The 21,478-nt window shown below is 45.6% G+C and overlaps 2 protein-coding genes across 6 annotated transcripts in view; both read left to right on the top strand.

The window, feature by feature from the left end:
• The window catches only part of erbin (erbb2 interacting protein), a 48,246-nt gene extending 38,031 nt beyond the window's left edge, over positions 1-10,215 (top strand). The window contains exons 16-27 of one of the 3 annotated variants that reach the window (XM_070988648.1): positions 747-868; positions 1,181-1,351; positions 1,512-1,679; positions 1,780-1,882; positions 1,979-2,153; positions 2,241-3,756; positions 4,625-4,768; positions 6,168-6,224; positions 6,337-6,504; positions 6,755-6,847; positions 6,954-7,028; positions 7,132-10,215. In XM_070988648.1, coding sequence (XP_070844749.1) covers positions 747-868; positions 1,181-1,351; positions 1,512-1,679; positions 1,780-1,882; positions 1,979-2,153; positions 2,241-3,756; positions 4,625-4,768; positions 6,168-6,224; positions 6,337-6,504; positions 6,755-6,847; positions 6,954-7,028; positions 7,132-7,239 — 2,900 coding nt within the window. In that variant the 3' untranslated portion in view covers positions 7,240-10,215. Of the gene's footprint in view, positions 1-746; positions 869-1,180; positions 1,352-1,511; positions 1,680-1,779; positions 1,898-1,978; positions 2,154-2,240; positions 3,757-4,624; positions 4,769-6,167; positions 6,225-6,336; positions 6,505-6,754; positions 6,848-6,953; positions 7,029-7,131 lie in introns of all 3 variants that reach the window. The other 2 variants (XM_070988647.1, XM_070988649.1) reach the window with 2 other exon arrangements.
• Positions 10,216-11,382: 1,167 nt separating this feature from the next.
• On the top strand, positions 11,383-20,767 carry srek1 (splicing regulatory glutamine/lysine-rich protein 1). Of its 3 annotated transcripts, XM_070989511.1 has the most exons (12): positions 11,396-11,646; positions 11,798-11,931; positions 12,634-13,718; positions 14,064-14,179; positions 14,273-14,419; positions 14,659-14,837; positions 14,926-15,056; positions 15,152-15,260; positions 15,354-15,458; positions 15,989-16,060; positions 16,190-16,304; positions 17,556-20,767. In XM_070989511.1, exons 3-12 carry the CDS (start codon positions 13,688-13,690, stop codon positions 17,721-17,723), a joined length of 1,173 nt encoding a protein of 390 aa, XP_070845612.1. In that variant the 5' UTR covers positions 11,396-11,646; positions 11,798-11,931; positions 12,634-13,687; the 3' UTR covers positions 17,724-20,767. The 3 variants fall into 3 exon arrangements, with proteins under 3 accessions (XP_070845611.1, XP_070845610.1, XP_070845612.1); XM_070989510.1 differs by having other exon boundaries at positions 11,383-11,646; positions 11,798-13,718; XM_070989509.1 differs by lacking the exon at positions 12,634-13,718 and having other exon boundaries at positions 11,387-11,646.
• The last annotated feature ends 711 nt before the right edge of the window (positions 20,768-21,478 follow it).

Below are 21,478 nucleotides of genomic sequence, written 5' to 3'. Positions count from 1 at the left end.
GTTCAAAGTATGTCTGTGTCGTTAAATTGAGGATGATGAGTGTTTTAACACAGGAAACCACACGGAATGACTCACGCCTTAAAGCTTAAGTGACGCCTTTGACTAATAGAATATGTCATCTTCATATTGGGACGTATTTGCACTGCAGCTGATATTTCTGGTCAAGTTTCAAGTTTGTTGCACCAGTTGATGTTTAGTCTCCGTCGCTGGTTTGAGAACCAATGGAGAGCAGGTCGCGGATGCGCAAGGCTACTGCAGAGTTTCAGGAAAGCAGCATCATCGTCATCATCATCACAACCTCAGTAGAAGTCATTTTCAGAGTAATTGTGGCCTTCTTCTCCCGTCCCAACATACTGGAGTCAAACTGGAGTCAAAGCAAAGGAGTGAGGTTGAGCTGAAGGCTTAGATGAAGCAAATCTTCCATAAATGTAAATTTTTACTTTTAGATAACTTTTAAATAGATTATGGGGTCAGATTGAAGCAAAATGCTGTTCTTTGTATTCTTTCAAAGGCTTTTGTTTAACAGCACTTTATAGAAGTGTCGGTAATTCATAAATGTGAGGTTCAGTTTGAGTTTTAAGGGTTAACTCCTGAATTTCCTCCTCAGCTCTTTCAGTTCATCAGCGCCTCATGTTGTGTTTGCGCCATCTTGTGGTCGAAGTCAGGCTCACAGGATTATTAAACGCTCTAGGTGACGAAAGCCTTGATTAAAAACTAACAAATTATCCTCCTGGTTTTTATTTCAGACATCCCCAACTCGGACTCTGAGAGCTTTAATCCAGCTCTCTGGGAGGAGCAGCGCAAGCACCGAGCTCAGGTGGCCTTCGAGTGTGACGAGGACAAAGATGAGCGAGAAACGCCCCCAAGGGTCAGTGTCAAACTGCTGTCCACATAATTCGGGAAAAGAAAAGTGACTGTGGTGACATAGTTTACCAAAATCGAGGACATCATGTTATTTTTCTGTTTTATGTGGCTGTTTTCATGTAAAATGTGCCTCAAGTCCCGTTTCCTGCTTTAACAGCAGGACCTCATGTGAAGTGTGTCTGTTTATTGAATGGGCCTCTTTTCCCGTGTAATTCCCATTCAACACGGACGTTTCTCCTCTCCCAGTCCCACTTCTGTCCAAACTGCAGACCACATGATTGTAATGGTAGGTTTGTGGGTATTTGCTCTCTCCCAGGAGGGAAACCTGAAGCGCTACCCGACACCGTACCCAGACGAGCTGAAGAACATGGTGAAGACGGCCCAGTCTGTGGCTCACCGGCTGAAGGAGGACGAGTCGAGCGACGAGTCGGGGAGGGACGCAAAGCCAGAGAGGAACCACATCGGCGTGCAGGACGTGGGAGTAAAGGTCAGCTAAATTTCATATATCACATGGGAGGAAATCTGTCGCTTTCATTTCTTGTTTGATTTGAATCACTTTAGTTCCCCTTTAACGAATTGTGCAATCTACATGCAAGTGAAAGAGAAGTTTTATTAAATAACTGACCGTCCATGCTGTTGTTGTGCAGGTGATCGAGGCCCCCTGTCCCAACGGCACCGCATCAGACGTGGACCCCCAAGTCTCTACCAACCCATCTGCGCCGGACTCAAAAGACACATCCGAGTCTTACAGCTCTCAGAAAGTCCCTCTCAAATCTTCAGGGGGCTCCATGATGAACCATGAGGACACACTGGAGGTACTGCTGACCTTTAGCTCTCTGAGTGATCTCACTGAAACAAGAAATACGACATTATGAAGTTTCAAATGCAGCTTTGAGAAATTATCTTTGCGTTTAGGATTCTGAAGAGCTGTCTGACGAAGAAGAGGAGATGAAGATAGCAGAGATGAGGCCCCCTCTCATCGAGATCTCCATCAACCAGCCCAAAGTCGTGACTTTAAGTAAGGACAAAAAAGGTAAAAGTTTCGTTTGAGTGCTTTCAGATGTATCTGAGGCGGAGAAGATGCAGCGCGCTAACTGATACTCCTGATTAACAGACGACGCGGACTCTTTGCTGGATGAGACGGTGGCCAACAGCAACCAGAACAACAGCAACTGCTCGTCTCCGTCACGCATGTCTGACTCGGTGTCTCTGACCACAGACAGCAGCCAGGACAACTCTCTGTGCACCCCTGAGAGAGAGGCAAAGATGCCCTTCTTACCGAAAAGCCGGTTAGTACCATGCTTCAGCTGTTCGAAGGAGAGTCTTCCTCCTGCCGCCATGACAACATCTAACATATCTGTCTTTCTGTGTCTTAGGCAAGAAGATGAGAACATGAACCAGCCTAAAGACACCACCCCTCTCCTCCACAATGGCAACGGCTCTGAAACGTCCCTTCAGGCCCTTCTGAAAACCCAGCAGACCCCGCCGGAGAAAATGGGCGACTACGACCTGTCCATGGAAGCCAGACTGGCCTTCATCGAGAAGGGAATAAACAACGGCATGGGACAAACCTACACGAAGTGGGACCAGATCAATATGAACGTGTCAAAGTTGCCAACCGACAACATGCTGCAGCTGGACGAGGTGGACAAAACCAAGAATGGCTTGCTTAGCCAGGAGGACTTGGATGGCAAGCAGGGTTTTAGCAATGACAACGTGGAGCATTTGCTGAATGGGAACCAGCAGGTCAGTGACTGCATCAATAGTTTGGGGAACAAAAGCCAAGCGGTGAGAGTAGAGACATCTGCTGCGCATGTGGCCTCGACAGGCGTCACAGCCAGCAGTGACATGTCTCTTTCTCGCAGCACAGAGGAACTGTCTCCGGAGAAAAGGTGCCATCCCCCGCAGGTGATGAAGTCTCACAGTGTCAGCAACATAGAAACGGGAGGCATGAAGCTGTACTGCTTTGAGGGGGACAGCGACTCCTACGACACAGCAGGGATGATGAGGATGGCGGGAGCCGGCCCGGGGCCGGGGGCTCAGGGCCAGAGCATCGTCAGGAGCAAGTCAGCCAGCCAGTTACTCAACGACCAGACTCTCCAGGTCCACCCCAGCTCCTCTGCGTCTTCCTCAGACCTGCTCTCCTCCTCCAAGCCCCCCGCCAGCACCAGCAGATATGCGATCTCCTCCAGCATGGGCATCCCTCCTCCTCAGTACAACATACAGTACACGAGCAGTGCCATGCCGAAAGAGGGCCTCTGGGCCCAGAGGACACCCATGCCCCCGGAGCACCAAGGCTACCTCCCTCCTCCCCCACACTCACTCGCCAACACCAACTACTCCAACCGTAATCAGGCACCCCCCTACCCTCTACAACCCCAGCAGAGGGGGCCTCCCATGGGTCCCAAACCCTCTGGGGACATGTGGGCTATGGAGAGACTTCATTCTACTGGAGGCCAGCCTAGAAGCAGCACTCTGCACAGGCAAAGCAGCACTGCCTCCACAGCCTCCATAGGTGACCCGAGGCGCATGCAGGTGCCTGATGGGGAATACATGACATACAGGGACATTCACACCCTCGCCAGGGGGCCGCTGGCAATGAGCCAGGCCATGCAGAGGCCCCTCTCGGCCCGCACTTACAGCATCGACGTACCCGGAGCTTCCAGGCCTCTCAGTGCCAGGCCGCAGCCCCACGAGCTTCCAGAGAGGACCATGTCCGTCAGCGACTTCAACTACCAGCACGGCAGCCCCAGCAAGAGGCCCAACACCAGGGTGAAGTCAGAGCACTCGCTGCTGGACGGGTCCGGACAGATGTCAGGAGGAGCGGGCAGGGTGCCATCCGACTGGAGAGACCAGGTGATGCGGCACATCGAGGCCAAGAAAATGGAAAAGGTAAAAAGTAGCACTGTAATATGACAAACCGAATCTGTGCTTCTGTTTTTAGAGTCGTCTGACTCATTGTTTGAGTTTCGGGGTGAATTGCTGTTTAACTAGTGTATTTAATGGTTAACCGATGATGTGCAGATCACACTTATGAGACCAGCAGTATGAGTGCGCTCATGCTTACAGCGCAGACACAGCTGTAAGACCAACACAGCATCACGTGAAAGAGAAGAAAAGTTTGTCTTTAACCTCTTTTTTAAAGGGTTGTGTCACCCAAACGACACGAACTCTTACTGTTGGCCCTGCAGATAGTTTGGTTTTGTTTGCCCAGGTTTTAAGATATCTGCCGTACACAGCGAAGGTGAGAGGACTTTTGTTGGTGGTAGAAAATATCAGCAGTGAAGTATTGTGTTGTACCTAAACCACAGAGACTCAGGTGTGCTGAAGAGGTGCAGAGCTTTCACCACATATTTCGTCACTGCTCGGTGACATTGATTAACTCTGCTCTGACTCACTTCTCCTGTGGGGCTCGGCTGCAGCTGCACAAGCCATAGACGTTACAGTAAAAGCAACACAGTGGAAATATTCATTCTGCGGTCTCATTCAGCAGATATCAACTCAGCAAATAACAGATTCTCAAAACCTGGGCAAATGAAACCAAAACAGTGCATGTCTTGACCTCATTGTGGATATTTTGGGTGATTTGAACCTTTAACGTGGAGCCTACTAACCCAACTGTGTGCCAAGTATTTCTGATTGGCTGCATGCTTGTCTGTATCTGCTGTAAACCTTTTTGTTGTGTCTCTCTATGTCAACGCTCATGTGGTGGATTGCATGTCTGTCGGTGCCGGTTGCTCCGTGCCGTCCCTCTGTTCAGAATGCGCTGTCTCGCTCCTATAATTCCCATAATGCTCCGCTGAGCTGGTCTCACTACGGCAGCTGTAGGGATATGCATGCCAGCCATGGGTCCCTGGTCTTTAGTGCCAGGGACGGACAGCCCTGCGGAGCTCTGGGCTTCTGCGTGAGTACCGTGAACTTGAAGTTAGCTCCTGCTGCTCATGCTAAGCCGGGGCCTCCTGCTAGTTTCACATCCTTTAGAAGATAAGAAATGTCTGTTTCCTCCTCTCCGCGATGTTGAGAGGCGATCACTGACCCTCAGCCGTCTCTCACTTGTCCTTTTATAGGCAAGTGAAAGCATGTCTGTCCTAACGTCTGATTTCTCACGACCACAAACCCTCCATGTCCATGTACATGTGACGTCCTCTTGCGGCCAAACATGGATGGATTCTAACAGAGTTTTTTGTTGTTGTTGTGTTGTAGTTTTTCACTTGTTTAAAAGGGGCAGTTATTTTTTGTGCTACTAGACTTTATTTAAAAATCTTCTGCAGCCACTTCCTCACAAACATAAATGCTGCGTTCAGCATAATAAACATTGTGCACTACATCTCACTCAAGTAATGAAGAAGCAAAACCTTTGTGTCTGAGCAGTGGGATGCTTGTATGTCCAGTGACACACTTACAGCAGGTCTGTATTTACTCTGAATCCAGCGTGACGTAACAGGCTTGTTTGAGGAAATCAAGCTTTTTCAGGCCGTAAAGAAACGCCTGTCTTCAAGCCAATGATCAGATATGTAGTATGAGTTTCTTAGATGGTACGAAACGCCCCCTTTTAAACCTGCCAGGTTCTTAAACATCATAATCATCACCCCAGTGAGCGTCACTACCACCTCCTGTGATGCACTTCAGCACGTTTACATGCACACAAAATTCCAGCTTCTGCTCTTATTCTGAAAAACACAGTACTCCTGCAAAGCGGTTTGCATGAATGTGCACCAGTGTTCCTGTTAATGTGCATTCTGCAGTTAACGTAATGACCTTATGTCGAGTCTTTGCATCAAAACAGGATTTTTGGGGAGTTACGGTAGAAAATGAGTGTGCATGTGAATGGAGCCGATGATTTTCTTCTCCTTAAACTCCATTTTGCTCATTCTTCATCTTCACTTTTGATCACTTCAGAGTCACTTCCTAACCTCTCACTGTGTGTGTGGGAACTGTGTTTGCCAAAGGTAAGTGGGAGATGTGTGTTAAGTGGTTTAGAAAGTGGGTGTTAGAGTCTGTAGAGGAGAGTGTGTGAAGATGTCTGAGAGTGTTGTGTAACCCCTTCCCTGCTTAACGTTTAAGATTCACTTTATCTCCGGCAAGCTAATATTGAGTATTACACGCCGCTTAGCGTCTGAATAGAGACTAAGCTCAGTTTAATCTCAGTTTTTAATCAGATGTGCCCCTTTCCTCTCCTCTAAAGGGGCACATCGCTGCCTGAAGTCATTACCAGACATGAAGACGTTCATGTCAGTCTCTAACTGTCTGTTAGCTTCAGCTTTGAGCACAGTGTTAATAAGCATCACTTTCTTCCCTTTCAGGATGATGTGTTTGGTCCTCAAGGACAGCAGAGCTACACCCTTGACCCCCACAGAAAAGTAGGTTCGATGCATGCACACGACACTTCAAACCTGTCTGCAGAGGTTTTTATGTGATGCAGTGGAGCTTTGAGGACGTCCTCACATTGACCGCCGTGTGCTTGTTTCCCAGGTGCCTTTGATGAACGGTCAGATGGGCCTCTCCGGTCGTCCTCAGATGAGCCAGGCGCCAATGGCCCGCCACCCGTCCAGAGAGCAGCTCATCGATTACCTGATGCTCAAAGTCTCCCATCAGCCCCAGGGGCCCCCACGCATCCCGCAGGATGCACTGCAGCAAGAGGTGAAGAATGGGGCTGGTGTGGAATTACAGAACGAGAATCTGTCTGCCAGCCAGCAGCCAGTTAGCAGTTAGCTTAGCATAGAAACAGGAACCAAACCCCTGAAAGACAAGGTGCAGGTTTCTCCCTGGAGTCACAGCTGGAGTCACAGCTGGTTGGCTGGAAACCCCACAGTTAAAAAAAAAGTGTATAGTAATAGTGTAATTATTAGCCAGTGACTGTGCATAATGAAAGTGTGTGGGTGTGTTTCAGATCCGTGTGAAAGTGGAGAAGAATCCAGAGCTGGGTTTCAGTATATCAGGAGGAGTGGGAGGCCGGGGGAACCCCTTTCGTCCAGATGACAACGTAAGTTTTTTGATAAACATTTGTGTTCAATTGTGCTCCAACATCCAGTAAAGTCAGCAGCTGTTTGTGTTTATAATGATTTTTTTTCCATTTAATTTAATTTCAGGGTATTTTTGTGACGAGGGTTCAGCCTGAGGGGCCGGCGTCCAAGGTTCTTCAGCCTGGAGATAAAATTATCCAGGTATTATCCTGCTCCCTGTTTAAAACACCCCAAAGCTCTTTTTCCTTTAAAGGTTTATTGTTATTTTTCTCCACGTTCACTAAAAAAATGTCTTTCCTCACAGGCAAATGGATACAGCTTTGTGAATATCGATCACGGGAACGCGGTGTCCCTCCTGAAGACATTTCCAACCACTGTGGATTTGACTATCATAAGAGACGTGCAAGCATAGACTCAGCTGAGCTCCTCAAGGCGGGGACAGGAGGAGAGAGACGAACAGAGAAATTTACGTTGACTCATATTTTTATACACAGAGGAGACTGATCTGTTGATACCTGTCGGGACTATTTATAGTAGAGATCTTCATAGCCTTGATTTAACGGGGAAAACCACTGAATGTAGTGGATCAAAGCGAGACGGCGGCAAACCTCTGCAAGTACGAGTCCTCAAAAGGCCATCACTGTGGTATATATATTTTTATACAGAAGAAGCTGGAGATCGACCTGCTCTGAAGCAAATAATTACTGTGGTCTCTGTACAGATCATCCTTTTTTTTTTTTAAGTCCAAAATCTCATAAATCCTTCACCGTGAATTGGGTTTTATTCCTGCGGATTGACGTGAGTTGACCACTAGGGGGCAGGGCTCCCTAGCTTCTGTTATCCAGTTTGCCTTTTTCTTTTCTTATTTAAGATGTTGAAACCGTCTTCTGGTCATGTGATCTGATATGGAGGACAATGTTATGTGCTTTTCATGTGGAAACGAATGTAGATCAAGGAGGTGTTTGGTTTTTTTTGGTTTTTTGTTCTTGGAGAGAGATTTTCAGTGTCTCTTCCCGCAAAATCCAAGAGTTGAGAGGAGGAAGTCATCCACTCCTGCTTCCATTAAACCCGTGAAGACCCTCCAGCTCATGGACACCATTCTGTCCTCCGACATATCCTCACGGCTCGGCGTGTCACCTCAGCGGCTGTGTGGGAAACATCCTTCGCAGCACAAACAGCTTGTCAGACGTTGAAGAAACGCAGTCTGCATGTGATCATTTGAAGAGACTGGGAAGTGGAAAGGAAATTCAAACATTTGGGAAATGGGCGAGAAGGGTTTGCTCAGCCTTAATCTGTTTTGCCGGTCAGAAGCTGTTTAAAGCAAAAGTTTGACATTTTGGGAAATTTGCCTCTTTGCATCCAGGCGGCGTGCGAGAAGAGAAGACTGAAGCGCTAGCAGCTAGCTAGCTTAAACTAGCACATGTGCTGGAAGCAGAGGGAAGCAGCAAACGTTGAATTACTCCTCCATTTTTTTTACTTATTAAACAAATAAGCTCTAACATGTTCATTAGTAAAATTTTGAGGTGCTGAAAGGTGGATTTTGTTACCTCTGGACAGGTCAGCTAGTTAGCCACGTCCCCCTGTCTCCAGTCTCTGTGCTAAGCTAAGCTAGCTGACAGCTAACAGAAAGCTGCAAGCGTGGCAGTTGTCGAAAATGTCAAACCCGTTCCTTTAAGCAGAGAAACAAATGGCGGTTATGCTAGCTAACCAAAGCAAGTTCAGAAATTTGGACAGGAAGCGAAAGCAGGAGGCAATTTCAGAAAGATGTGAACAAGAACATGTCAACGTTTCACTCATGTTTTATTTGTAAGGGCTTCATCTTTCAGGCGGCCATTGGAGGCGTCGTGTTTGTGTTGTCGGGTTTCAACATCTTCAGTTTTATTTTTTACATGGGAGAAGACCACAGTTTGCCTTTTTTTGTGTCTATACAGATGTTTTATCGTGCTTTTTACGCGTCACTTTTTTTTTTCCTTTGCTGTACAGAGAGTCGAGTCGGGAGAAGCGAGTTGTCAAGTGCCATAGACCTTGAACTGTTTGAACAGGGGAGGACCTTTGACCCCGGAGCCCAAGCAATATCCACATATTCACAACCCTCTGAGTACATTTGCAGCATAACGGCTTAAAAGCAATATTTAAAGCCTTTATTTTCGTTCAGAACATCAGATAGCGTTTTTAAAAAAAGCAAAAACACGACCTTTTAGTAATCCCTGATGATTTTACATGATTTTTTATATTGTCGACAGAATCTTTTTTTGTAATGAAATAGCACAGGAAATATACACGATAGTGCTAAAACAAAAAAATACTAATAAAAAAAGATCTCTGCATTGTGTAAAAGTGAATGTTGGTGTCACTTTGCCTGAAGCCTCTTACTGTTTGTCGCTTAGATCACCGTGAAGACGAGCATCTGTGCAAAAGTAATCGGATTACACTGTCGAGTCGAAGCTGCGTCTCAGAACATTCCTGAATCTTTAAGTCCACCTCGTGTCCTCTCCGCTGACATTCACGTGTAAATAACTCCTCGGTGAGACGTATTTCCAGGAGAAACGGAAATGATGAAACTCAGCCACGAGTTCAAACGGCACGTTCGCGACCGCTGAACTGTTTGTACGACACATGAAAGCATTTCGTCCTGCAGTGTTTCAGCCAATGGCATTCCCTCAACCTGTTCACAGCAGACTGTCATCTGCTGTGCTCCTCCTCCCTGTAATTAACCTGTACTTTGAACCAAAATGAAAACACTGTGGTAATTAACAGAATTAAGCGTCCCTTTAAATCTAATAATAGTAGGCATACTGTTTTTAAAGGTAGCTGTACCCTTAAATCTTTTAAAACTGAATCTAAAATTTTATTCTCAAACGACGATGCGATGCTCATTTCCCAAATTTCTCACAGGACACGTCGTATTCTTCACAGATGAATTCTTGTTTTTATCACTTGCGTTAATTTTGTGCTGATTTTCTGTTGACTTTTTAAACATTTCGGGGGTAACGGTCACTTTATATTCATGGAAAAAAAAAACACAGACATCATAGACAATCTTGGGAGATCACATTTTCTTCATTCGTGTCGGTTTCTCATGCTCTCGTGTTCTTATTTATTTAGCAGTCGTCTGTGGTTTTTAGACCTTACTAATCAAATTGTAAATACTCTAAAACAACTGAAAAAGAATTAATAATGGCATTAGTGACTTGCGATTGTAAAACCAGCAATAAATTGCAATGCAGAGGCACCCGTTTTAATGTATAGCTAGTATTTCTAAGGTTTCTCTGGAAACAGCCACAGTGAGATGATGATTGATATGCATTTATCCAACATTCCAGATTTTGTACATAATTACCTGTTTCTGAAGTAACCTGTGGAAAATAAAACTAATGCTCTTTAACAAGGATTCTGTGGTCTTTATTTCATCCTCTGGGCTTCTTTTACCAGAGCAGTCAATGAATAAATGGACAGTCCAAGGTTCAGGACAGCGTCTGTGTGTGTATTCAGGCTGCTTACAGTGTAAAACATGCATGCAGTGATTCAGTTAGCACCAGTAATAAGTTGAATTTCTCCTCGCTGGTGCATCACGGTGCTGTGTGCAAACATGAATCTAAACCTGCATGTGTCAACACCACCAACAGTGCTTGTACGTTTCCTCGGTCTCATGCTGCTGAAGGCCTCTCACACACTCTCTGCTGCAGGCAGCGTGATGGTTTTCGATCCGGACGGCAGCTCCGTCGAGCACTGAGCTTCCTCTGTTCTCTGAAATCTCCTGATTTCTACCACAGCTGTTGGTTTCCACGAGAAAAGTTGCGCAATTTTTAATGCATTTTTGACATTTTGGGAAACTAACACGAGACTAGTGAGCACTGTGAGCAGGTCTTCAGATCAGATGCCACCAGATAAACCTCTTTGTAACGTGGCTGTACTGTGGCGCCACCCTCTGGACAAACTTGACATGTTTTATTTTTTGTTTTTCCACCCTCCAAATGTTTGTTTTTGTGTGTAATACTCATTACTCACATGGCTGCTGTGCCTATAGACCTTCAGTTTTATTGCATGTGTGCAGGAAGCATCATCTTTGTTTGTCAAGTAATGCTTCATTACTTCATGAAACAGTTTTATGAAGCAAAACTATAATTTACACAAGCACAGCAGCAGAATAAGCCTCATAAATCATGCATACAGCAGGTAGAGTACAGAGTAACTTAATTTTAAGGTGTTAAACAGTCAAATTTATCTGACCCCTTTGTGGTTCTGTGTCATTTAAGGCTCTGTGCTCTGAAAGGGTTTTCTAACACCCCAAAAAATCTGTTATACAAATTCAGCTCCTCATTTGATTTATCAGAAATATGTGGGATAAGCTACCACTGTGTGTAAAGATGTAAATATTTATGAACAGGAGGGTGTGATGGTCAAAAAGTACCTCAAAGCCGTACTTAATTACACTTTTTGAGTAGGTGTACTTACTTTCTGCTCTAAAAACGCGCTTTGGCTCTGCGCCCTGAGTCGTAATGTGCTGTTCCGCCCTGTAGGGGGCGGTAGTGCATCTCGACGTCTATTGTCAGCTAACAAAAAAACAAGAATAAGCCACTGAAACCTCTCTCTCCGCCCGCTTAGAGATAGTGTCGAGCGGGACGAAAGAGAAATAAATATTGTATAAATACCACATTTACAGATTGTCTACGTATTTATCAGTTTGCACAATGAGCGGGATACCGGGGACTGCTGTCGTCCAGGTCACCAACCTATCCTCGGCCGTGAGCAGCGAGCAGATGCGCACTCTATTCGGTTTCCTGGGAGACATCGAGGAGCTGCGGCTCTACCCGCCCGAGTAAGAGCCTCATTCCCCGGCATAGCTAGCTAGGCGACACCGCGGATGTGCGGCCTGTCCGCGGTCCATTTAAACATAAAATTACGAAGTAATTACACCAAGTAATGGGTGTAATACGTAACTAACCTGCCTCTTTCTGCTTCTTCCACAGCAATGCCCCTCTGTCTTTCTCGTCCAAAGTGTGTTATATAAAGTACCGAGACCCCTCCAGTGTTGGTGTCGCGCAGCATCTCACCAATACAGTTTTTGTTGACAGAGCTTTGATAGTAGTGCCATGTGCGGAAGGTGAGTGCAACCAGAGAAATCACAATTAAATGTCTGAATTGTCTCACTTGGACTTGCTGTGGCCTCCTGTCCTTGAATCCAACCGTTTTTGGTGTTTTGGTTGAATTCTGGGTTTGTTTGTTTTTTTAATTCACGTGGAAAATTGGCAAGTTGTGCCATTGGCTAGTTCTGATTTTAGCCACTTCTGTCACTAACACCTGACACAGGTGACCGGATGTATCATCTCACTAAAAGCCCAGTTAGTTAATTTCTTATATCGCCCGGTCAGGGTTTCTGTTCGGTGTCACACGGTGGTTTTTTTGTTTTTTTAGACATTAGAGATATGTTGAATGTTTCTGAAGCTGCATATCACTGCATTATTTAGGTCACTGTAAACTCTGGATTCTCTGGAACTAGCAGCTTGTGTGTTTCCCATTACAAAACTGTCATTAATGTTACTTGTTTCGTGGAAATTACAAAATAAGTCCATGGCATCACAGCTAACTTAATCCCTTTTCTCTCTCTTTCATTTTTTGGTGCTCCTTTTCTTTGAACCCCCTCCCCCCTTTTGGTGCCACTGTTGTTCCCTTGTGTACAGTCAAAAAAAAATGATGTCACCTCTAACTTGATGCTTTTTGTCCACGTGACTTGGTGCTGGATGGCTACTGAGTTTATTAATTTGGTTTTGTATGTTTTTTCTGTGTGATTATGTGTGCATATCAGATGACTAGACTGGCCCAGCTGTTACACTACACTAGCCTGAGTCAGGCATTGTTTTCCAAGCCACTATCCCCGATCGGGCCAACGCAGCCTTCAAGGGGGAATGTGACCAGGAGAATAGCCCGCTGAACCTTCCAAGATGGACACCTTGTCTCTTTTTATTTATTTTTCTTTTCTTTTGGTTTGTTTCCTTTCATACTTTCCCATGTTGTCCACTTTCTACTGTCTCTATCTAGAAACTGCAGTATTGCTTATCTCTAGCGTTGTGTTTATATTTGTTATTTTGGTTTGTTGTTTTGATTATTGTCCAACCCCCACCCCCCTCTCTCTTTCTGCTACAGCTGCAGCTTGTGTGTGATTGAATTCTGTCCAGGTTGCTACGGCATACCGGTGGGATGTGTTTCACACATGGGATGCTAGGAGGATCACTAACACTTTACTCTCTTGTCACCTACTCCTGTTGACATAGTGAGGGGCTAGACAGTATGACAGTGAGACCCACCAGTGAAAACTCATTTAAATTCCACACGCACTTTAACATCTGTGCTGAAATCTGCTGTAAAAGGCAACACGTAGGAGTTCTCCCTCATATTAGCACATGACAGCTCTGATATGGATGTTTAGTGTTTATTTATTCTCCATTCAACACCACTTTTCTCTCCTTACTTGGACATTCGTGACATGCATTAATGCTCTGCGTCGTTTGTTTTGAAATACATTACTCTAGAAGAACTTTTTCGTGCCAGACAGACGCTAATTCATGCTCAGTGCCTGAATATGTAGTTATTTTGTCTCTTGTTAGTCTCAATGTAGCCCTCTTCTCCAGCAGTAGAGGCTGATTTTAATCCAGAGAGGAATGAGCACAACTCCTAATTGGTTGTTTTTGTAGCTAAGTCTTGGCTAACATTTCCTACAGTTCTTAAAATTGTTGTTCTTTTCTGTATCTGATGTCCTGTGTGCTATTAGTGATGCAGCCATTGGGGTTGTCTTGTGTTGCACACCTTTCCAACACTGCGAAACGATCGCCCCACGGAAAAGCGCCCATGCTTGATATCGTATGGTTCATGACCAATATGTTTCCAGTACAGGTGACCCATGCATCAAAGTGTTGACTCATTCTCTGCATTATGTTTTTTTTTTTCTTTTCTGATCTATGAAAAGAGACCAAGGACAAAAATCAATCTTCTTTTGTCTGAGAAAAAGTTAAGATTTCTGTCATTGAAAATGATAATTCAGAATAATTTAATAGAAGCAAAGTAAGGATGCTCGGTCTCCAGTTTACCAAGAGTAGACAGTAGAGCACTTGTAGGCTGTATGGGGAAGTGTATGCTCTCTTTCTCTCTAGAATACAGTGGGCTAATTGTGCAGACATAGAGGAGACAGAGAAAAGAGCCCCTCTATTGCCTTCACTAATATCTGCTTCTGTCCTGCAGGGAAAATCCCAGAGGAGGCCAAGGCCTTGTCACTTTTGGCTCCTGCCACCCCAGTACCCAGTCTGATTCCTGGTGGGGGACTGCTCCCAATTCCTACTCCAGCTCCACTTCAGAATGTGAGTCAGCATCTCCCAAGCTACAAGATCTCCTGTCTCTTAGTCCAATCCAGCTAAAACCTGAGTGTGTGTGTGTGTGTGTTTGACCCGCAGCTGAACCTTCCCATAGTGAATCGGTTGTCAGCTGGTCTGGACGCCACAGCATCCGTGCACTCCCAGCCACCCCTCATGGGAAATGTGGATCCCTCAAAAATCGATGAGATCAGGAGGACGGTCTATGTCGGCAACCTGAACTCGCAGGTAAGAGAAACACATCAGGCCTGATTAATATTCACAGCAGCAGCAGCAGCAGCAGCCACAGTGTACGTGGGACTCAAAATAAACCACAGTGCCCCCGTTCACTGCTGCAAAGGTCATCCAGCACTCCCACCCACACTGATTCAACATCCAGAGAACGAAGAGAAGTCACAGCTGGAGCCGGTTTTAACTGATTGAGCAGCGCAGGGAGAACCAAAGCTTTACATTCTGTCCCCCCGCAGACCACCACCGCAGAGCAGCTGCTGGAGTTCTTCAAGCAGGTGGGAGATGTGAAGTTTGTGCGAATGGCTGGAGATGAGACTCAGCCCACGCGGTTCGCCTTCGTGGAGTTTGTGGAGCAGGAGTCTGTGGCCAGAGCCCTGACCTTCAACGGAGTCATGTTTGGAGACAGACCCCTGAAGTACGTTGTGTTTGGCCAAAGATGCGCAGTGCATTTATTTACTGTGCATTGTTCTCAAAGGAACACATTTGTTTGTTCTGTCTCTCAGGGTTAATCATTCCAACAACGCCATCGTAAAACCTCCAGAGCTGACGCCACAAGCTGCTGCCAAGGAGCTCGAAAGTGTGATGAAGAGGGTGAGGGAGGCCCAGTCCACCATCGCTGCCGCTATAGAGCCAGGTACAAGGCTTTGATCTGCTGCATCGAGGTTGATAAAATCAGGAAGCTGTGTTGCGTCTGATGCTGAGACTCCTGCTCTCTCTCTCTCTCTTTAGCGGATACAAAGAAACGTTCCCCGAGTCGGACTCGAAGGGCGCGGCGGTCACGCTCGCGCTCCCGTTCACACTCAAAGACGCGCAGGAAAAGGTCCGGATCGAAACACAGGTGCCAAGCTAACGCTTTCACATTTCTCGCCTCATGCTGTGATCACATGACCGTGTCCAGTCAGTGACATTTCATTTCCCCCCGCTGGAGCAGACCGCCGCAGAGGTTGTGGCCGAGAGGCAACTCCCACAGTTCCCGAGGCGGCCATAAGAGGCGCTCTCGCTCCAGAGACAGGAGACACAGTCGAAGTCGCTCAAGGTACGCTGGGATCAAACAGCATCTGCTGCTGTAGTTTAAGATATTTCAGACCTGGAATAATCACCCCGTATTCTCAAGAAAGCTAAAACTGATCTGCTGTTGGTATCCTTGTTATCCCTGCTCTCATCAGCAGGGGGCAGCACGTACCTACTGAGAATAGTAGCTGCCTGTTCTGCATTTGGCACCACAGGGACAAAATCTACTGATCTTGAGGGGATGTCGCTTAGTATTCAAAATCTGAGTGTTTGTTAATGTGCAGAAAAAGAAGATATTCAAAATTTACAGTCTGTAAATGCAACAGATTATTTCAAGTAGTTTGCATCGTGAACCAGCAGAGGGCGCTCTAAAGATTCACAGCTTGACCCACTGCATGCCCTGTTGACCTGTCAGTAAAGGAAGCTAGTGATAGAGGGCAGTAACGAGCAAAGCCGTCATGACATCACGGCTCGAGAGAAGCAGCGTGTGGACAAATAAACTAATGAAGATAGTTTGTAAAAAATCTCTGAATCCAGTTAATGTGCTGTCCTCAGGGGCTACAGGAGGAGGAGCAAGGATCGGTCCAAGAGCCCTCGGCGGAAAGCCAGGTCGCCCTCACCAAGAAGGTAAATCCATCAGTCGTCCTCCGAATCCGTTTGGAGAAGCTCTGGATGTTCCTGATGCTCTGATGTTTGTCCTCTGACTTCGAGGTTGTTCTTGGTTTTTGTTGACTTGCTTGCATCTCCTTCTTTCAGGGCTAAGAAAGACAAGAAGAGGGAGCGCAGCAGGGAAAGAAAGGAGCGCTCAGTATCGAGGAAGAGGAGCCGCAAGGACGAGGACAGGATAAAGAGCAAGACCAGGCCGATGAAGGTAAACAGCTCACAGCTCCAGCAGCGTTGACCCTGTGTTGATTGTTGATTCCCCGTTGGCTCATTTGCTTTCTTGCCCAGAGTTTGATGACAGGATCAGTATATTTTTTTCATGTCTGTACAGTAAATATGAAGCTAGAGCCAGAAGGGGAGTTAGCTTAGCTTAGCTTAGCATGAAGACTTTCGACAGGGGGAAACAGCTGGCCTGGCTCTGTCCAGAGGTGAAGAATATGTGCAGAATGTGCAGAAATAAGTTACTTTGAGACCGAGCCAGGCTAGCTGTCCCCCCCGGTTTCAGTCTTTGTGCTAAGCTAAGCTAAGCTAAGCAAAGCATCTGCTGGCTGTAGCGTCATGTTTAGCATACAGATAGGAGAGTGGTATCAATCTTCTCATCTGTGCTTTGGTTTTTATTCAGAAACGCTCCGCACGCTCTTGCTCGGTTGGCCACAGATATGTCGGTGGAACCAGATTTGGCTGTTTGGGGTTTTTCTTGTTTTTGGTTCAGCGCCACGCTAAACTCCTTCATCAGCCTAACCCTTTCAAGACTCGCATCTTACTGCCTTTCTTCGTCATCTGTGATGTTAAAGCATCAGATTTCCAGAGTCAGAGAAAGTAATAATGATCACGCTGTGGTAGATGTGGTCCTGTCCCTGTTTCGTCTTTCATAGACAGTGTGTCTGTCCTCGTTGGTCCACAGCGTGTTTGCAAATCTCTGATTTCCTGTTGTGAACTGATCCCCCCAGAGTGACTTTGTTTCTTTGATGAACGTGATAACTGAACCACGTTACGTTAACGTAACCTACTTTTCAAAGTTCATACGAGGCCGATAGCTGCGAGAAAAAAGACTTTAAACTTTAAAGCTTCATCTTTGTTGTCGATAACGACCAGAAAAACAAACGTTCTCCGCAGAAGCCGCTGCAGTCTGTACAGTCACATCCATCAGTTCTTCTTCAGTTTGCCTGTGTGTGGCTGGTTTTGGGATTCTTCTGTGTGATTTGGGACTGATTGTCTGTCTGTCTTTGGTCCAGGTCTGACACTAATGAATTCCCATCACAGTCAAACTGCCCAAGAGGCTTAAAGGTCCTTCTGAAAGTGGAAGAATTAGACCAGTTTCAGTCTTCCCGTCCCCATAAAACACCAGTAACAGACGCTTGAATCCCATCTGCACGCCATCGCTTGTATTATCCAGTACGTCTCCCGCCTCGTCGTCATTTGGGCCGACCAGGTTTGACTGTTCCTCATTCGCTTTCAGGTGGAAAGGGACTACGACAGAGAGAGAAAGGACGACTTTGACAGTGACAGAGAGGACTCGGTCACGCTCAGCGAGGACGTGATGTCCTCGCCCTGCGCCCAGCACAACGGCAGCTACAAGAGTCACAGCGAGGAGGATGCGTGCATGGGTGCGGACGGCACCAAGTGACTGTGACGACGACGCGGACGCTAACCCTCCATCAAACGATCATCGCGTGCGTATCCCCACACGACCACCTGATAACCACTCAAACAGCGTGTTCTCCCCGCCGTCGTCTCCCGTTGTACAGCCTGATTTTTACACACGGGTCCATTCAACTCAGCGTCCCACCGCCGTGACAGCAGAGGAAGCCCCGCCTTTCCTTTCTTGTGAAGCTTTGTGTTTTGGGATTTTCAGGGGACGCTCATCATGTAACATTAAAAGGCTCACAAACTGCCATGAAGTATCATCAGTGAAACCTTCCCGAACACACTGTTTGTTGCAGGCTGTCTGTCGTACTGACTGCATAATATTATACAGGTGATATCATGTCCTGTGTGCGTCCATCACCTGAACAACTTCCTGTTCTTCTTCCTGTTTAAATACTAAACCTGCATCCACGCGCCCCAGCAGACGAGAAAAATGTGCAGGCCTGAAGCAGCTGCAGAGCTTTGAGACTCCTCCCGGTGCTCGACCCTTCACTAAGCCCCGCCTCCCAACCGCAACTGACCAATGGTAGCTCAGTAAATGAAACTAAGCACAGGCAGGCCTGTCACACAGTTTGGCGTCTTTTTGTGTAGTTGTCAAAAACCTAAAAAACAACTACAGCACACGACTGAACTTTGTTTGTCTGCGCTAATGTGAGCTGCTAATGTTAGCATGTGTGGCTAACTAGCTTACTAACCACAGTGTCACATTCAGAGGCAGTGGGCATGTTAGCTTTCGGCATTATCTTGTTCAGGAGCAACACATCTACTGACTCTGGATCAGTCTGTGAGCCAAGATGCAGCTCTACCAGAGTCGTGATAGCAGCTAGCTAGTTTGTTTTGGCTCCAGCAGCTCCAGCCAAGCGTCCTTTAGATGGCATTACATTTGTCAAACCTGTGGCTAATTCTCCAAATCCTTATATCCTTATAATCCTTATACGTATTTAAGACCCTTTTGCAGGGTTCTCAGCTGCAGACAGACTCCTCAGCTCACTCATGGAGTTAAAGCTAATCTGCCGACAAGCGTCATCGGTTTCACCTTCAAAATCCACAGTCATCATCCAGAAACGAGACTCCTGCTCTTCTTTACTTCTGTGAGGAATCACAGACCTCATGTTTTAAAAATGACTGCAGATCTGCCACTGTAGACGCCGTATGTGCAGAATGGAAAGCATGGCAGGCTAAGGAGGGCGGGGCTTAGCGACAGGTCCATTAGAAGCCAGGTGTTGTTTGTAGCTCTGTCCCAGGTTATGTGGATGTGACCTGATGAAATCTTTCTTGGCCTCAGGCTTCAGTAATCTGAAAGCTTTTCACGCCTCAACGATGATCAGTGTTTATGTCGTGCTGTGTATTCTGTAAAACATGTTTTTATTGAAGTATTGCAGTAGCGATACGCAGCAACAATCTCCATCAACAGTAATGACACTTAAAGGCACAAAAACTGAATAAAAGGCTTGAACTGGCAGCTACTGTGCGCTGCGATGCATTTCAAGCTTGGCACGTTTTCTCAATACAAATATTACAGTTTGAGGAATATTACTGCAGTACGTGCTTACTGTCCTGTAATGTCCATCTGGTTCTGCGCGGCTGCTGATGGTCAAGCAACTTCAGTTTTAGTGGAAACTGAGTGAACTGCCAGGAAAAAACATGTAGGGTTATAGTCCAAACCAGGCCATTAGCATCAATCTAGAGTTAGCATTTGCTGCACCGCTAAGCTAAGGAAGTCCCAGTCAAAGCTAGATTCTTACCAGTTCATCCAGACACTTTTATGAGGCGGCTGAAACGCTCGCGTAGGACATTTCGCACGTCGTTGCTGACGCCTGGGGAGTAAAAATAAAACTCCCCTCTCTGACTGACGTCTTGTGGGCTGCAAGTGTTACTCCTCTGCTGCTCAGCAACTTCCCATATTCAGCTTGCAAAACAAAGGACGCTTCATCCAGAATTCCTGCAAAGCGTACTGTGTTGATTTTCTGACTTGTCGTGCTGTAATTATGAGAATCCTATTCTGTTGTTTCTGTGAATATATTTTAGTTTAAACAAAAAAGAAAAAAAAGATCCGTGTCTCATTCGGTTTACACGAATGCGTCATTTTCCTCGCCGTCGTTCTCTGGGTGTACATTTACTTGCTTTTTTTTATATATATATATATATATATGTCAGAGTAGCTGCAACATGATCACAATGTTCCTTTTCCTGTTGTTGTGATGCTGTGAGATAAAATACTGTTTTATAGATACGATAAAAAAAAAACGCTGGTGGTGTGCAAAACGTCTGAAACCGAGATGCAAACAAAGGTCACAGTGTCACAGGTCAGAAGGGTCAAAAAGTGCCTAGACTAAGATTGTACAGAATATTCTAATAAAACGCGGAGACTTATTGACAGATGCAACCTGAGTTTATTGTTAATGAAGTTTAATAGCTGAAACTAACGAGATGTTATATTAAAGTATTGTCAGTTGTCTTTAGTGATTAATAGCAGAGTAGACTGGTCATCGATGGGACTTCAGTGGATTTGTTTTTTAACATGTTTTTTTCAGTATTGTCACAGATCTTCATGCATTTTTGGCCCCAGATTGACATTTTTTAAGTGTCAATGATGGTTTGTCACATTTTAAAAGGTTTACTTCAAAAGGGAGACTTAAAAACTTGGACCGTCTTTGCCAAATTCCTCCTCTGTGGCTTTTACAAACCTCATTTGACTGTGTTTTCTTTCCTGTTCCTGCTTTTTTTTCTGTACACAAAGCTTCAGTTTGAAGTGGTGCACTTGTGATAAAGTTTAGGAAAAAGCGTTTCCAACACAGCTGACAGTATGAATAATTTTATTTTTGATATCCACTGTGTCGGGTATGTACTGTAGAGACCACTGGCGGTCTGCTGCTGGGGGGGGGGGCTTGATATCTGTGTTTGGGACTCGATGTGAAGGTTTGGTAACACTGTTTTTGAAGAGCTGAATTTGTGATCGTCCTCGATTTGAAACTAACATCTGATTTGTTTCCAAAAACGCTCAATAAAGAGACATTTCAGTCATTCAGGTGTTTGGCTTCACTGTGTTTTGGCCTTTCGTCCACACACAAATGCAGGTTTATGTCACTGAAAATGAGGGTTTTGGAAAAGTACTTCCAGGGTGAAGATACTCAGAAAATAACTGACAAGTAGAGAAGACAGTGGAGAAAGTGGATCATGCCTTTGCCATAGTGGTAATTTAGAGATCACACCTGTAGTTGCAGGTAGCCTACTAGTAATACCTTTATTTTCAGGTTTCTGATTGGCTAACATGACTTTAGGGTGAGGGTTAGGACCTCATCTGGCTTCTACACTTCAGTCAATTTTCAGTGTTTTGGCACATGATTGATTGAACGATCATCTTATTAGAAAGAATAAAGAAACCTGCTCCCATCATTCACTTAAAGGAAACACATCACTATTAGCATTTAGTAAAAGTATGAACGTCACATCATTAAAGTCACAAACTCTACAGCGTAGCAGCTAGCAGTAAGCTAACTGTAAACTCTTGTTCTGTATCATATCAAAACAAAACAGGAGATAGGATGATAATCGTGAGCACAGTCAATAAAAAAAAGGACCTAAAATGAACGTTACAAGTGTTTTCCAAAGACAAGTTGTTCAGTGACCCATCATGGATCCGATAATGAGCAGTCATGTTTTCATAATGAGGTATTCAGACGTACAGATGTGAATGAGATCGGTGTCAGGTAATGTACCTATGCAGCGTGTACA

Source organism: Chaetodon trifascialis, chromosome 20 (genome assembly GCF_039877785.1).
Source record: "Chaetodon trifascialis isolate fChaTrf1 chromosome 20, fChaTrf1.hap1, whole genome shotgun sequence".
NCBI classification, from domain to species: Eukaryota; Metazoa; Chordata; class Actinopteri; order Chaetodontiformes; family Chaetodontidae; genus Chaetodon; species Chaetodon trifascialis.
Note: the sequence above shows the minus strand (reverse complement) of the source record. Positions and strands in the feature narration are given on the sequence as shown.